General features: G+C 45.4%; 1 protein-coding gene across 3 annotated transcripts in view; it reads left to right on the top strand.

Moving 5' to 3' along the window:
* The first annotated feature begins 1749 nt into the window (after window positions 1-1749).
* The window catches only part of usp9 (ubiquitin specific peptidase 9), a 28705-nt gene continuing 13655 nt past the window's right edge, over window positions 1750-16799 (top strand). The window contains exons 1-25 of one of the 3 annotated variants that reach the window (XM_047047897.1): window positions 1750-2232; window positions 4292-4542; window positions 6039-6184; window positions 6423-6502; window positions 6687-6799; window positions 7166-7384; window positions 8435-8550; window positions 8722-8973; window positions 9118-9256; window positions 9344-9496; window positions 9646-9750; window positions 9891-10097; window positions 10245-10381; window positions 10893-10931; window positions 11542-11675; window positions 12255-12345; window positions 12753-12866; window positions 13031-13259; window positions 14290-14385; window positions 14558-14769; window positions 14856-15096; window positions 15189-15338; window positions 15472-15592; window positions 16100-16230; window positions 16377-16655. In XM_047047897.1, coding sequence (XP_046903853.1) covers window positions 4459-4542; window positions 6039-6184; window positions 6423-6502; window positions 6687-6799; window positions 7166-7384; window positions 8435-8550; window positions 8722-8973; window positions 9118-9256; window positions 9344-9496; window positions 9646-9750; window positions 9891-10097; window positions 10245-10381; window positions 10893-10931; window positions 11542-11675; window positions 12255-12345; window positions 12753-12866; window positions 13031-13259; window positions 14290-14385; window positions 14558-14769; window positions 14856-15096; window positions 15189-15338; window positions 15472-15592; window positions 16100-16230; window positions 16377-16655 — 3588 coding nt within the window. In that variant the 5' untranslated portion in view covers window positions 1750-2232; window positions 4292-4458. Of the gene's footprint in view, window positions 2233-2364; window positions 2673-4291; window positions 4543-6038; window positions 6185-6422; window positions 6503-6686; window positions 6800-7165; window positions 7385-8434; window positions 8551-8721; window positions 8974-9117; window positions 9257-9343; window positions 9497-9645; window positions 9751-9890; window positions 10098-10244; window positions 10382-10892; window positions 10932-11541; window positions 11676-12254; window positions 12346-12752; window positions 12867-13030; window positions 13260-14289; window positions 14386-14557; window positions 14770-14855; window positions 15097-15188; window positions 15339-15471; window positions 15593-16099; window positions 16231-16376; window positions 16656-16799 lie in introns of those variants that run through there. The other 2 variants (XM_047047898.1, XM_047047899.1) reach the window with 2 other exon arrangements.

The following is a 16799-nucleotide window of genomic DNA, read 5'->3' as shown; positions in this document are numbered from 1 at the left end:
TAAGCTACATATATTGTATTGTCTGCATGAACCCAAATTGATTCAGGAAGATAAGAGGAATACGTATAATATTGGTACAATTATCCTCAAAATGGGAATGGGAGGTATTTTACAATAGCTTCCTTTCATAATAATATTGTGTTCATTTATCCAAAGCAACATGCAGTGCAACATGCAACATACAGTGCAGGAGGATTTCAACCTGCTATCCAATAATATGAAGTATAGTACTCTGACCACTGAGCTACACCCTCCCCCATTCATAATTAAAGAAAGACCTTCCTTGAAATTTCTTGAGATGTTAGGATATATGTTGTTGTCCACTCAACATGAGAGTGAAATGAATTCAAGCAGTTAAGAGGAATCAGAAGATGTTCACTGATCGGACATTGCCAATATTAAAAGCTAGGGCTCGTCTTCCGGCACATTCCAGTACTTGCTCTTATTTTGAAAACGAGTCTGCAAAACCGGTTATACTTTTCTCTGGAACTATCGAGGCTGGTAGTCTAACAGGAAGTGAAAATGATGTGGTTACACAGAAAATATGGATTCGGAATCTTGGATCGGAGAAAATGTCAGTGAGAAGTTTTCAACTAGCTAGCCACGTCCCATGATCCATTTGTGTCCCACAATTGTCCTCATCTGGACATAATATAGCAAAAGCATAAAACAAACATTTGTACATCCCTAAATACATTTGGTTGTGTTTTCGAGGGAGCAATATCAGACAACTCAAATTGCAAACACAAAAAAAATCACTATTGTGGTTAAAATAAATCGTGTATTGAATATAGACCCTCCAGTAAGCTTTTTAAAGAATTTCTCTGACATCCACTCCTACATTTTAAGAACATCAGTGTCTGTTGTTCTGTCATTTACATTTCAAACCATTAATACAACAGATAAAGGCAAATGGATAATTGTACTGAAGGGAAAGTGCTGGAACACAAGATACACAAACACTCAATTACGTCACACACACACACACACATGAAAAACACAGACTCTCAGTCTCTCACATTCTATATGGATGCTACTAGATGGCTCTGGGTGTTACTATATGGTTTTTCATTGTGCTTGCTCTTGTCTTTCTCTATTCCATACCCTGCCCAGTTTTTTGTCTGTTCAGTCATTCAGTAATTGTTTGTTTCAAAATTATATATGCTTATACTTTTATAAAGAGTATTGCCAACTACCAAAGTCCTATTATTCACTATTCCAAGGTGAGGATAATGGGCTGTAGGGATTTTAGCTAAACCAATAGGTTAATTGTTCTCTTTCTCTCATTATGTAGAAACAATTCATAGTTTGTGAGAAGGGGGCAAACACTGACATAATGCACAAAAGACACTAATGGTATGGCATCTTTCTGTGTGATGTAAGAGATAAGAAACCTGACCCATCACAATTTCTGATGACTGGTTTGTTTCTGAATGGCTGTATAGGCCTCACAGTGGTATCAGACTTAAGTAATATGTTTCTTGCAATGTGATGCCCATGATCGGCTGGTGCTACTGGATTTAAGTAGTATCTCCTTGATAGAAAATGCATACAGAAATTGGCAAATGAAACTTAATAAGAGGTATTTTTAATAAAAGGATAACGATTTTTAAATAATTTTTATTTAATCTCCACGTAGAACAGATCTAACAACATGCACAACACAAAACATTGTGGACCTTTTGGACATTTTGGACACAAGACAGACTCGAGACAGAGTAGGTTGTAGTCACCATTACGTTATGTGTAGGAAAAACTCCAGGAACTTCCCATAGTAGGTTACTGGACCTGGAATCGAGATCCATTAATTAAACTAGGGTTTTGTCCATTCGGCCGAGGTTCCATTTGCAGACTTCTCACAGAATGAATTGTTGGCCACAAAGTAACATTGGTCGTTGGAGTTCTTCTGAAAGTATTTTGGCATCTCTTTGACAAGCGACATTTGTTGTCATGCCTGCATTTCCGCCATATTGAGGGCTTCTAGCGGTTCAGGGAATGCAAGTTGTGACTGACTGGCTGGGTCTGAACTGATAGACAGAAAGAGATCAGACTACTTTGAGTAAGGGGGTGCTGCAGCCGTGCTAGTGACGCAGGAAAACACCCAAAACCGGGCAAATACACAACCAGGATCTGGTATTTCCAACACAGGCCAAGTTTAGTAAAAGACAACAACACAACCGCTTTCGAAGCTGGACTAGCTGGTAAAGAGAAGGAAGTCATATCAAATTCCTGGTAAGTGGTTAGCCAGGTAGCCATGTAGCACTAGCTAAGCTAGCTAACTAACTACACTACAGTACAAGCTATGACTATGGCAAGAAAGCTAACTGGCTAGCATTCAGTGTATTTGTTAAGCGCCAGCTGGTGCAGACAGAAAACTAGCCATCCAGCTAGCGTAGTTACATTTTTGTAATTTAATGTTTTTGTCAGCTGATGGAACATAGAAATTCCGCTAGCAAACTACTAGTAGCCTACACTTGCTATCTATTGTATTGTCAGTCGCTAGGCTAGTGTGTTAATTTAGTTGGAAATGCGTAGCTAGTAGCTAGTTGACTTGGGACCCACCCTCGTCATTTTTTGGACTGTCACTACCTCGTTAGCTTGCTAGCTAACTTGTTAGCGGATACAAAACAGAGCAAGGTCTAGCTACCGTCTACTCCAAAACTGAAAGCCGGGTATGTACATGGATTCACTTCAGTAAAAGCTGACTGATGCCAGCGATTACTGCGTGCTATTAGGGTAGATACTTGCAAGCTAGCACTAACTGTTCACAGAACATCGTGCTGTGAATGTCAAACAACATTGGATGAAATGGTTAGGTTTTCCATAAGCTATTAAGACACTATTGTGCGCCGTGTTAATGACTGACAGAGAGCTAGCTGCCTCCAAGCAAGTGTCACTTTAATGGAAGTTGCTACCTAGCTAGCTAACTAGCACATTAACGGTCATGGCTTAGAGTTAGCCTGCTGGTTCATATTGTCTTTACCTATTAGTCAGGCTACTTGTTATCTGAGAATCACACTAGCTCACAAACATGTTAAAGGTGTAGATGGACGATTTTTATTGTTGTTCAGTAATACGTAAAGTTCGTTAGCCATCTTGCTATAATGCAGTAGCACTAGCCAGGCCACACAGGCCACGAAACTGCGCTTTGAAAATGAGCCTAGGCCTTAGGGGCGTATCAGTCTGTACAGATAGCTAGGTCATAATAGCATTGATACCAGTAATAGCCGATTTGTTTGATCCCGCATAATTGTGTGGGGTAGCCAGCTTTTTAATAATGACTTACTCTGACCTGGTGACAAATCAGTTAGCAAGTTAACATTAGCTCTAGCTAGCAAGCCAAATGACTGGGTAGCCACTGCAACGATTAGCTCAAGGTTCACAATGTGAACTGAATATATTTAACGTAAGCTGTGTAAGAATGCTGATGTACATGGCATCTACAAGTGACTTTTGCTTTCAGTTAGACAAAAACAAGGTAACGATCCTAAACGTTAAAACTGGATAGAGTATGTTCTTGTGTCATTACTAGCTTTCTAAAAAGGTAACTATCAATTTTGCTTCCCTCACCAGACCATTTTGAAATTAGACACCATTGATGTGATTATGGACATGTGGGAAAAAGTGAAGTCAGTTCAAATGTAATGCCAGGGTTTTGTGGCCATGTCCTTCATCTGGTCAGTAATGCCGACTTCCACATATCCTACAACCCTAGGTCATCAGTCTTCTACTGGTCAAAGACTGTAGACTTCTGTTAAATAGTTCATATCCTATTTCAGTCATCTGTAAAATTGAATTCAGGCTAGCTCTCATCAAGTTTACAGCTGATGGCTGAGGTACAGGGCTAGAGAGACTTAGGTGGCGTGAAGTTGTGCAACAGGTTTTAGAATTGGTAAGGTGTCTATACTGGTGGTAAGAATGTGAAAAGTGTTAATGCTTTGTCCTCACCAGTAGCTGCTTAGCAAGCACTCCCATCTCATCGAACTTCACTCTGGGACATTGTTCTACTTCTCTGCTCAGCTGTGGCCACAGATTCATTTTCCAGTTTTCTGAAATAGACAACTAGCCTAATGTAGAGTCTTTTACGCTTTTGAAGGGTTTCTAATTGTATGTACTGTCTCTCAGTTAATCTCCAAATGGTTAGCCCAATTGAATGAGTTGTACATTATAACATCTGGTCATTTTTAAGGTTTGAAAAACATAATGTTTATCTGTCAACATCATAACTGACCGATCTCATGGATCATCCACCACTCACCCTTTCTCTCCCCTCTCCTTCTCTGGTCCGCAGGTAATGCAATGGTCTCAGCGGTCTGTGCAGACCTCCAGGTGCTCGTCTCTCACTCTCTCGTGCTCGGGCTCTCCTCCCTCTGCACCCCGGCTGAGGTGGTAGTTGTTTCTCTCCGGCACAGTGCTCGCTAAGAGGCCAAGATTGCCAAGATCTGCCTGGTGGCGAGCATGACAGCCACCACACGTGGCTCTCCAGTGGGGGGCAACGACAGCCAGGCGCCTGACGCTCAGAGCCAGCCCCCACAGAACCAGGTCAGAACATCCGGCTCCCCACCGAGCAAATACAATAATAATATTTAAACATACATGTTCTGTAGTTTCTAACTGGCTAGCTCTATATCATCACCATCCGCCCTCACTCTGCTAGCCTCATAACTTACCCTCCATCTCCTGCCATTATAGTTCGACTCTTTTTCAAACTTGTGTTCCTTGTTACTGTATTTGGACGAATTTGACACGTCAGTGAAGGGTGTGTGCAGGATGAAGGAGTGGGAAGGCTGTGTGTGTTTGTGCAGGATGGAGGAGCTAGAAGGCTGTGTGTGTGCAGGATGGAGGAATGGGAAGGCTGTGTGTGTGTGTGTGTGCAGGATGGAGGAATGGGAAGGCTGTGTGTGTGTGTGCAGGATGGAGGAGCTGGAAGGCTGTGTGTGTGTGTTTGTGTGTGTGCAGGATGGAGGAATGGGAAGGCTGTGTGTGTGTGTGTGTGTGCAGGATGGAGGAGCTGGAAGGCTGTGTGTGTGATTGTAGGGGAGGGGACGGGAGGGGAGGAAAGGAAAGGAGGGGGAGGAGGGAAGACACTGCAACACTGTTTCATTCAACAGTCTGTTCCCCAACCTACCATACACAGGGAGGGACTAGGGAAGGGATGATGGCGCAAGGCATCAATGAAACAAGCCCCTGGAAGCAAAAGTGTGTAAGAGCGAGTGTCTTTTGGAAGAGATGAGATGTGAGAGGCAAGCTGTCTATGTAGGTCAGCCAAGCAGAAGCCTTCTCCATACACCCCCACATTTCCCAAGTTATGCAGCTCTGCTCCTTACTCGCCTGGCTTTCTATCACACACACACATACAGTCAGTCATAAACACAGAGCAGGAAGACACAGGGAAGAGCTACACACAACCTTCATTTCACAAGCTTACACAGTTGCTCAGGGATATTCAATGCTTTTGACCAAGGTGGAGATGAGAATATTAGAGAGAATATTGTCTGGATAACTCCAGGAGCGTCTTCTAAAATGGGAGCTGAGCTTATTCAAAAGAGACACCTGTCCCTTCTCCTCACACCCTCTCATGCATTGAGAATTCTTCCTTAATTGACGGGTCATCAACGTTCTTGTCCTCCTGAACTAATCTTACTTACCTGCATTATTCATGTTTTAGTTTTTAACATCTTAGCTATGAGGTTAGTCTATAGTTTCTTAGTTTTTATTTGTAGGCTAATGTCAAGTCTTCCATTTGAGAGGAAATTAAATTGTAAAAGGATGGTCTAGCTACAATCTGAACCACAGAAACTCAAAATAGGATGAAATATTTTACTCTCAATATTCACAACTGCTAAAGCTTCTGTACATTTTACTCACACGTAGAATGCAGGTAGACTGCATTTGCTACTTGCAAGACACATCAAAGAAAGTCCCTCAATGTTGGTGAATGCGGATCCAGTCCATCTGGATGTGATGGTCTGGCTTTGACGGCCCTGTGTGTGTGTGTGATTGCTCTAAGAAAGAACCTGTGTGTGTGTGTGTTGTAGACATCATCCCCTAATTCGTCCAATGAGACCTCTCCAGTAAGCCCAGGGGAGGAGCAGGGTCAGGGCGATGGCCTTCCTCTGTTGGAGGAGGAGGAACCCGCTTTTCCTCATGCAGACCTGGCCAAGCTGGATGACATGATCAACAGGTACACACCACACACACACACACAGACCTGTGGTGTGAAATAGGAAGAAAGCCATCGGATTCTTAAAAAAAAACATAATTTACAAATGGTGAACTAGGCCAGTGGAGATGAAGCATTTGATCTTGGAACTAACAAGGAATTAGATAACCTTGAGTTGGATTGAAATTCTACCTTAAGCTGGATAGGAGAAGGTTTGGTGTGTATGGAAGTATCTGCATTTACATATTTGTGGTTCCAGGCCCCGTTGGGTTGTTCCAGTTCTGCCAAAAGGAGAGTTGGAGGTCCTTCTAGAAGCTGCTATAGATCTTAGTAAGAAAGGTAAGAACACCGTCTCACTGCTCCCAAGTCATTTAAAGGTTTATCTATTTTATTATGTCTTGACCTTTGTGTTCACACCAATTAAATGGGATACATTTATCAGACTTCATGTCTATAACAATTTCAGTTTCACTTTCCCTTTATGTTTTTGACGTGTCGGTGCTGTTTATGGTCATCTCTGAAGGTCTGGATGTCAGGTGTGAGGCGTGTCAGAGGTTTTTTCGAGACGGCCTTACCATCTCCTTCACCAAGATCCTGACAGACGAGGCCGTCAGTGGCTGGAAGTTCGAGATCCATGTAAGTTTTGTCCTCGGGCTGGGGCTGGGGCTGGGGAAGGGAGAGGAGGGAGGATAGAGGTGAGGGGAAGGAGGAGAGACTCCTCTCTCACATTAACGCACATAGCCACTCACACATGCACCCATGAGTAACAGGAGGTAATGTATATGACTCACGGCTTCCTGCAGGAAAGCTATGCTGAGCCTTAGCTGGATCGGTTACATCGATCTCGCTCCTCGCTTACGCCCGGTTCTTGGTTACACCTGCTCCTCGGTTACCCTGTTCCTTTGTTACCCCATGCCTAGGTTAAACCGCTCTTGTGAACATTGGGTGAATGCAAGGGGTCTGTAATTGGTGGTTGACTCAAGCCTCCCTTTTGCCTTCCAGAGATGCATCATCAACAACACACACCGGCTGGTGGAGCTGTGTGTGAGCAAGCTCTCTCAGGACTGGTTCCCTCTGCTGGAGCTGCTGGCCATGGCCGCCAACCCCCACTGCAAGTTCCACATCTACAACGGAACACGCCCCTCTGAGACCGTCCCCGCCGGGGCCACGCTGGCCCAAGACGAGCTCTTTGCCAGACCCCCGGATCCTCGCTCACCCAAGGTATGACGCACACTCGGTCACACGCACACACACACAGACCCCCACACGCACTCACGCACACACACCCCCACGCGCATACACACACATAAGCACTCACACGCACTCACGCACACACCCCCACGCGCATACACACACAAGCACACACACAAGCACTCACACACACGCACCCACGCGCATACACACATGCACTGTCACATATACCAAAATGACTTGCCCACCACTGGAAGTTTCGTATCCCCTAAACACACTGCTCATTTCAAAACTGGTTTCTTATTTTGTATTGTTAGCTGGAGTGTCATGCTTGATGTGCAATGCCTCTGCAAGAAATGTTTACAATAATCATAGTAAATGCAGCACCTACACTACTGTAGGTAGAATATATGATGTTTATACTACCTAACATTGACTCGCTGTGGACTGCCTGAGTCAGTGTTGGAGGATCAGATGGCAGACTGGTTGAAGTCATTCTATAAATAAATCCTTCAGGGTTGGCTCTTAGTGCAGTTGCTGCCTTTTCTCTGTTTTGGTTCTGTCATCCAGCACATTGCATTGAATTTCCATGAGAATATTCAATAGAAATATATAACTGGTTTCATTTGATAGAATGTATTCTACAGCAATAATAATAATGAAAACATATTTTTAACATGAGGCAATAAAACATATTAATATATGTAGTGCATCCATCACATTAACAGTTACATCTTCATTGATCATGCACGGACAGTATAATATGGAGCTGTGGTTAGTTTAGGAGTCTGAAGCATCTTTCACACTGCTGTAGGACTGGTAAACCTAAGGAGCGTATGCCTTTAAGTATGTTTTGATTAAATTACTGGGGTGGATGGGATTACTCTGCTAGGTTCTATGAAAACTTGAACTAGAAATCAGCTACTAAAAAGAAAAAAATAATTGTTTGTTGCTTGATGTCAACAAATATTTTGGGAACATTTATTATTTTTCACAAATGTAAAAGGCCTGTTTTAATCAAGTTTGAATCCAAATGTTTGTATTTTTACTCTGTTTTCTGTTTCCTTCTTCATTCAACAGGGCTGGTTGGTGGATTTAATTAACAAGTTTGGCATGTTAAACGGGTTTCAAATATTGCACGATCGCTTCATAAGTGGCCAAGCACTGAACGTCCAGATCATCGCTGCACTTATAAAGTGAGTAAAAATAGTCACACTGTCTCCCTGTAACTAGACTACCATGAACCAGGTCTTAAAGTCTAGCCACACACTTATGGGAATAGGAGGAGGAGTTCTATTCATTGTAGTGATATGTGCTTCTTCTTTGACTGCCATGTCTTGACCTGACCGTGTTGTGTTGCCTTGCAGGCCTTTCGGCCAGTGTTACGAGTTCCTCACGCTGCACACAGTGAAGAAGTTCTTCCTCCCGGTGATCGAGATGGTTCCTCAGTTCCTGGAGAACCTGACGGATGACGAGCTGAAGAAGGAGGCCAAGAATGAGGCCAAGAATGACGCTCTGTCCATGATAATCAAGTCCCTGAAGAACCTGGCCTCAAGGGTTCCTGGGCAGGAGGAAACAGTGAAGAATTTAGAGATTTTTAGGTTAAAAATGATTCTTAGGTGAGTTTGAAACTATAAAGCCGCTGTAATTCTAACCCATTTATGTTTAGTAATTGATGATGATGCTAGTCCAATACAGACGCATGTCATCACCAGGCTTCACATAAAATGTTTATGCTAATGAGGCTATCCTCTAATCTACAGGTTATTGCAAATATCCTCTTTTAATGGTAAGATGAACGCATTAAACGAGGTCAACAAGGTCATCTCAAGTGTGTCTTACTACACACATCGCCATGGGAACCCAGAGGAGGAAGAGTGGCTCACTGCGGAACGCATGGCGGTAAGTATAGTCTGTCTGTCAGGGTGTGTTTTGTGCCTCATTTCCGTCTCCCTCCTCATCTCTATCTCTCTGTGTTTCTCTTTTAAGGAGTGGATCCAGCAGAACCACATCCTGACCATTGTTCTGAGGGACAGCCTGCACCAGCCCCAGTACGTAGAGAAGCTGGAGAAGATCCTTCGCTTCGTCATCAAGGAGAAGGCTCTAACCATGCAGGACCTGGACAACATTTGGGCTGCACAGGTGTGTGTGTGTGTGGTTCATGGTACCTGGTAGTCTAGTTCAAGGAGATGAGGTAGTCTAGGTACAGGAGACCTTCTAGTTTAGTTACAGGAGATCTGATGAGGGGTTATGAAATCTCACACTCTCGTACACGCTGCTCTCGTAACCAGGCTGGTAAACACGAGGCCATAGTGAAGAACGTCCACGACCTCCTGGCCAAGCTGGCGTGGGACTTCTCTCCCGAGCAGCTAGATCATCTCTTCGACTGCTTCAAGGTGAGTCAGCTGTTATGCTAGACACGGTCTTGCTTGCTCACGGTCGATATGTGTGGCAGTCCCTGCACGTGCATATAGATGTAGATCAGACACACACACACCCCTTGTAACTCTGTGTGTGCGTGTGTGTGTGTGTTCAGGCCAGTTGGACGAACGCGAGTAAGAAGCAGCGCGAGAAGCTGCTGGAGCTGATCAGGCGCCTGGCGGAGGACGACAAGGACGGCGTGATGGCGCACAAGGTGCTCAACCTGCTGTGGAACCTGGCGCACAGTGATGACGTGCCTGTGGACATCATGGACCAGGCCCTCAGCGCTCACATCAAGATCCTGGACTACAGCTGCTCGCAGGTAACCCCTGTCTGGGAGGGTGTGTGTCTGCTAGGGTGTGTGCTGCTTGTGCGTGTGGAAGAGTGTGTGTGTGTGCGTCTGGTGAGGTGTGTGTGCTGCTGTGGACCTACACAACAACGAGTGCAAACTGTCTGTTTTTGCTCTCAGGACAGAGACACGCAAAAGATCCAGTGGATCGATCGCTTTATTGAAGAGCTGCGAACCAATGACAAGTGGGTGATCCCTGCTTTGAAACAGATCCGAGAGATCTGCAGCCTGTTTGGAGAAGCTCCTCAGAACCTCAGGTAAGATGAGGGCTCCGAGGTGGTCTGGGCTTGGGGTCAGGGAGGTGCCCAGATGAGGTGTCACTGATGGGGATCTGGAACATAAAGAGGAGGCCATAAGGCTTCATGGTGTTAGGGTTAGGCAAGATGTTTTGTTTAAAACTGGTTTCTCAAATGACATTGTTCTATCCATCTACAGTTTTAACTCTCCACAAGAGAAGGGCCATTTCTTATTCTAAAATTCCATGTTTTTCCCCACCATGTCTTCAACAGCATGGCTTTTATTCTTCATTAGGGGTTACCATGGCATCCTAATCTCCAGAAAAGCCAATCCATTCTATTTCTTAGAAACAGGCATACATGGCAACTGTTAAACCAAGATTACTTGAATATTGGGGGGACTAAAAGCAAAAGAACCTAGACTAGTATAGACATGGACTTGTGTAAATAGCACCTGAGCAACTTTTAACACTGCAGTAGTGTTTCCAGTAAATTAAGCAAATATGTAGCACAAATGCCTGTTGTTTTTCAGAAAGAAAATGCCTATTAACATACAAACGAACTTAGTGGGGTAAGTTGACAGCTAATTTGGGGAATATTATTGTGACAATTTCTATACTGTACATTTTGTGTATCTGATTTCATTCAATTTTTAGCAACACAGATCTCTAATGTAAACTTTCATTCATAGATCTGCTTCAGCTATTCTGTCCTCTGTTCAGACCTCAAACAGCACCCTGTCTCCCATAGTGACCTTGGGGCGCTTGTCCAGAAAGAGCTCTTAGGAGGGTGGTTGGTGGGTCCTATGTGGGACCAGGGTGTGGTTTGAGACTGACGTGGGTTTCTTCTGTTTGTGCTCCTGTCAGCTCCAATCAGGCTGAGACATGTTTGAGTTCACATTCCGGGGGCTAACTTACTCACATTTCCTAAGACAAACAACATAGTGATTCAATGATCCAAATTCACCTGCTGTTCCTTATGGTAGAAAGAAGGGTACACACGTACTCATGTCCACACACACACATAGTAAATATCAATATGTCTAAAATCAATGTAATCGGATATATTATTGGGAGATGTACGTTTGTACAGATGTCATCATTTAATTTTAATTTTTTTCTTCTTTTCTGATGCACACTTCCTTACTCACTCTCTCCATTTTCCCTCCTCTCTTTCTACAGCCAGACCCAGAGGAGTCCTCACGTGTTCTACCGCCACGACCTGATCAACCAGCTGCAGCACAACCACGCGCTGGTCACCCTGGTGGCTGAGAGCCTGTCAGCCTACATGGACACTATGAGGCTGTTCTCCAAAGGTTGGTCTTGATTCCCCTTGATTGGTCCCAAAGCAAGGTCCAGATAGTAGGGTGAGAGTCTTTTGGTTCGTCACGATTCAAATCGATTATTGGAGGTCACAATTCGATAAATCGTGAATGCATTTGTATTCAATTTTTTATCAAGTTTTGATATATGCTTACATATGATTCCAGTTTAGTGTTACTTGTTTCTATAAAGTCATTGTTATATAACATTTTAAGAAAGAAATCGATTTTTGAAATTTGTGAATCGATATGAATCGCTAGAAGACTGATTCGCGATTCAAATGCGAAACGATTCCCCACCCCTACCAGATAGGCTTATTGGGTAATAGGTCTCCCAGATAGCGAGAACTAACTCTAGTTCAAGATCGGCTGCTGTTTGTCTGGACCAGGAAGCCCTAGTGCATCTAGGGGGAGAGGAAGCACTTGTGTGTAGGTTGTGGGGTGTACTTGTACATGGTGGAGCTGCTTGTGTGGTTGTGTGTGGTAGCCTACCTTCTGTACTGTGTGTGTATGTGTGGTAACCTACTGCCTGCATGGCACATAAATGAACCATTTGATGTGTGTGTTCTGTAGCGGAGCAAGCGGAGTTTGACCCTCAGACGGTGAGGCCAGGGAGTCGCTACAGCCACGTCCAGGAAGTGCAGGAGAGACTCAACTTCCTGAGGTATGACATTGTCAGGCCATCAACATAAAATTAAGATACAGATCTTATAGGTGTGAGATTTTACAGTTTAAAGGTAAAATGATTGCTATAAAACTGCGCACAAAAACCCCCGCTGAGTTGCATATTCTGAATGCCTGTATGCATGTCCAAAGAAAGCTCCCAAAACCGGAATAATATTAGCACATACTCTTATGTCTTAATGGGAAAATTCTAACATTCTGACCAAATTTCCAAAACAGAATATGCTGTTGCTAAGCATGACCGTATCAAATTCGGAATATTGTTCTATTCGTAATGACGGTTAGAGTATTAGTGTGCATGTAAACATACTCATTGAAGCTGTGTGTGTTGACATGGAAGCTGTGTGTTGTGACGGTGTATAACATGGAGGCTGTGTGTATGTGCAGGTTCCTGTTGAAGGACGGCCAGTTGTGGCTGTGCGCCCCACAAGCCAAGCAGATCTGGAAGTGTCTGGCTGAGAACGCTGTGTTCCTCTGTGACCGAGAGGCCTGCTTTAAATGGTAGCGCTCATTCCCAACACTCACACTTACATTCAGGAAATACTACTCTGGCCTATTCGAAACGCATCAAAGTCAATCAGTTGAGTCGGTCCACACAGTCCATCCTAGGGACCTTCCTGTTCTGGAGCTGCCTGGCCAATAAACGCTGCCATGTCTCCACTTAGGTACTCCAAGCTGATGGGGGATGAACCTGATCTGGACCCGGACATTAACAAGGACTTCTTCGAGAACAACGTCCTGCAGCTGGATCCGTCTCTGCTGACGGAGAACGGTATGAAGTGCTTCGAGAGGTTCTTCAAGGCGGTCAACTGCCGCGAGGGCAAGCTGGTGGCCAAGCGCAGGGCCTACATGATGGACGACCTGGAGCTCATCGGCCTGGACTACCTCTGGAGGGTCAGTCAGAAACCCACATACGCCTTTAGATTTGTTGCGGCTTTCACAGTGTTGCAGTTGCCAAGTTCCGATATAGCTAGGCCCATTTCACCTGAAACTTCTGTAAATGGCTCTGAGGATCCATGTGAAACATAAATGCAGGGTTTCCCGCAGCACTTTTCAGCTGAGGCGGCCGTCTAAGCAACACGCGCCTGCTGCCTTAACGCTGTTGTGTTTTTTTTATTTTTTATAGCGCTATCCACCGTGTTACTCTGTCTTGTTTTCTCCCTTCCATTCCAAAAAGCCAGTCTCTCTTCTCTGCAGAATGTATTAGTCTATCGCACAAACTAGCCCCCCCCCCCCCCCCCCCCCGCATTAGTCTATCGCACAAAGTTGACCCCACCCTACCCCACCCTACCACCTTAACCAACACATTTTCTGCGGGAAATCCTGATAAACGGATGACGTCTCTGCTATGGCTTGACACAAAACCAACAAGGGAATAATCTTCAGAAATCTGCCTTGAGTGCTGCATCTGAATGCCCTGCATGTTATCTCCAGCTGGAGAGTTTAGAGGTGATTAGATTGTTTCAGAGCAACTGCTGGAACTGCTAGCTGCAAGCCTGCTGCTGTAGGAAAGCAGGAGCTGGCCCAGTTGAGAGCAGCTGTGCATTTTGGTTGACCTACATTGCTCTCTAATCCTTCTATGTGTAAAAATGCATTGACAACACCAAAGTAAGGAAGGAGGCATGTGTACTGATTCCACATCCCTCTCGGATCTAGAGCCTCCTCTCAAAGATCTAGAACTTCTTGTCAGGGATCTAGAACCTCCTCTCGGGGATCTAGAATGACTGGCGGTCGCTAATTCCTAGCAATGCCCCTCTCTGTCCCTGTTTCTCTCTCGCTCTGTGGCTCACTCTCCAGGCTGGAAGTTGAATGGCCCTTTTTGAGATCAGGCCACTAGTCTGACCCATAGCAGCTTAAGCCTACACGTGTGCTCTGAAACACAATCACACGAGTCCTGATCTCTTTCATCACCCTGCCCCCACAGGTGGTCATTCAGGGAAGTGATGACATCGCCAGCCGAGCCATAGACCTGCTGAAGGAGATCTACACCAACCTGGGACCCAAACTACAGGTCAACCAGGTACACAGAAACATCTCGTTACTAAAAGGGAAAACATAGCTTTTGTAGATACTTAAAAAGAAAGGGGGTCAAGTAAGTCCTAAAAACCCTTCTTTTATTTCTGGTGTTAAACTCCTAAATATTCTTTATTTGTACAAGTTCCATCATTTGACCTCTCTCTCTCTACCTGCAGGTTGAGATCCACGAGGATTTCATCCAGTCCTGTTTTGACCGTCTCAAGGCATCGTACGACACACTATGTGTGCTAGACGGGGACAAGGACAGCGTCAATATTGCCCGCCAGGAGGCCGTCCGCATGGTCCGAGTGCTCACCGTGTTGAAGGAGTACATCAACGAGTGCGACAGCGACTACCACGAGGAGAGGACCATACTGCCCATGTCCAGGTAGACAGACAGACAGACACATACACACACACACACAGAGACACACACACATTTTCTAAGCCCCTCTTTTTGCCCTCCTCTCTCAGGGCGTTCCGTGGGAAGCACATCACGTTGATCGTGCGGTTCCCCAACCAGGGCCGCCAGGTCGACGACCTGGACATCTGGTCTCACACCAACGACACCATCGGCTCCGTGCGCAGAGGCATCCTCACCAGGATCAAGGCCAATGCCACTCACACCAAGATAGAACTGTTCATTGGTGGAGAGGTGGTGGATCCAGCGGACGACAGGAAGCTGATTGGGCAGCTCAGTCTCAAAGATAAAACGGTGGGTTTTATTCAAGTTTGAGGCTTCCGTCTGTCACTATATTGTCTGTCATAACTGGACATTTGGACCAATATATGCTTGTGTGTCTGTAGTTGATTACAGCCAAGCTCACCCAGGTGAGTGCCAACATGCCCTCCAGTCCAGACAGCTCCTCGGACTCCTCCACCGGCTCACCTGGAAACCACGGCAACCACTTCAGCGATGGACCTAACCCGGAGGTTGAGAGCTGCCTTCCCGGGGTGGTGAGAGACATGCGCCCTCACACACACACAGCATACCCAAACGAATGCACTCGTAGACAGATGAGCACGCCTGTAGACGACCTCCTGAGTGGATATGCTGAAGCGTAAATCCTCCGTCTGCCCTCGTCTCCAGATCATGTCTCTGCACCTGCGCTACGTGTCCTTCCTGTGGCAGGTGGCCGACCTGGGCTGCAGCCTCGCCATGCCCCTGCTCCGAGATGGAGCCAGGCTGCTCATGAAGCTCATGCCTCCAGGTACGCACGTGCGCACACACACACACATTGTAGCTGTCCATGCCTATGGAAGGTTTTGCTGAGATTATAAATGCCTATTGAAGGTTTTTCCTTTTAAAACGTAATTTAAATTATAAATTAAATGTTCCAAGGATAAATCAAATGATGAATCAAATGCTTACATTATTTATGACATGCTGAATGATGTTTCAATATCACATAAAATACTCATTGCTCTGTTATGTTATTATTCAGTTATGAAAAATGTCCGTAAATGCGCACAGAACAATTACAATCACACAAACGTATACACAAAACAAGCATTCCCACAGGTACACACAAACCCACAGAACTAAAGCAAACAACCACAAAGGAAAACACATCTTTGATCAGCCCAGACCAGCCCAGGAAGCACACTACTCATTTTAGTCATGTTAGATTTGACAGTCTTTGGGATGCATAACATCTGTATTTGGGAATTTTCAAAAGGATTCTGACTGGTCCTGCTGTGTGTGCGTGTGTTCCTAGATCACACCACAGTGGGCAGCTTGCGTGCGGGGTGTCTGGACCATGCCAAGCTGGGGGAGAACAGCCTCAGTCCCAGTCTAGACTCCCGCTTCTTTGGGCCCCCTCCTTCACAAGTGCTTTACCTCATCGAGGTGGGTAGTGTGGATCTGTGTGAGAGAGTTTGCACCCGTTTGTTGTCAGGGTTTGTCATGAGGGTTAGTTTGTGAGGGGTTTAGGGTGAGCTATGAGGGTTGGTTACGCGTTTGGGACCCTGACATTTTCCCCCCTCCTCCCCCAGGTGGTGTACTCTCTGCTCATGCCTGCCAGCGGCACCTTGGGCGAGGAAGCCTGTGACTTCCAGTTCAACTTCCTGAAGAGCGGAGGTCTCCCGCTCGTACTGAGCATGCTCACCAGGAACAACTTCCTGACGAGCGCAGACATGGAGACGCGGCGGGGGGCGTACCTCAACGCTCTGAAGATCGCCAAGCTGCTGCTGACCGCCGTGGGCTTTGGACACGTCAGGGCCGTGGCGGAAGCCTGCCAGCCCAACGCTGAGGGCAGCATCCCTGTCTCGCCGGTCAGAAACACACACGCAATCATCATACACACACACAAACTGAATAAATATACACCCACCACACGCACACAGACACACTGACTTAACATGAACACTTTGATAACACTTTGACAACATGCGCACTTAAAACCCCACCCTTTATGA

This window comes from Hypomesus transpacificus, chromosome 23 (assembly GCF_021917145.1).
Source record: "Hypomesus transpacificus isolate Combined female chromosome 23, fHypTra1, whole genome shotgun sequence".
In the NCBI taxonomy this organism is placed as follows: domain Eukaryota; kingdom Metazoa; phylum Chordata; class Actinopteri; order Osmeriformes; family Osmeridae; genus Hypomesus; species Hypomesus transpacificus.
This window is presented reverse-complemented; position numbering and strand designations above follow the sequence as displayed.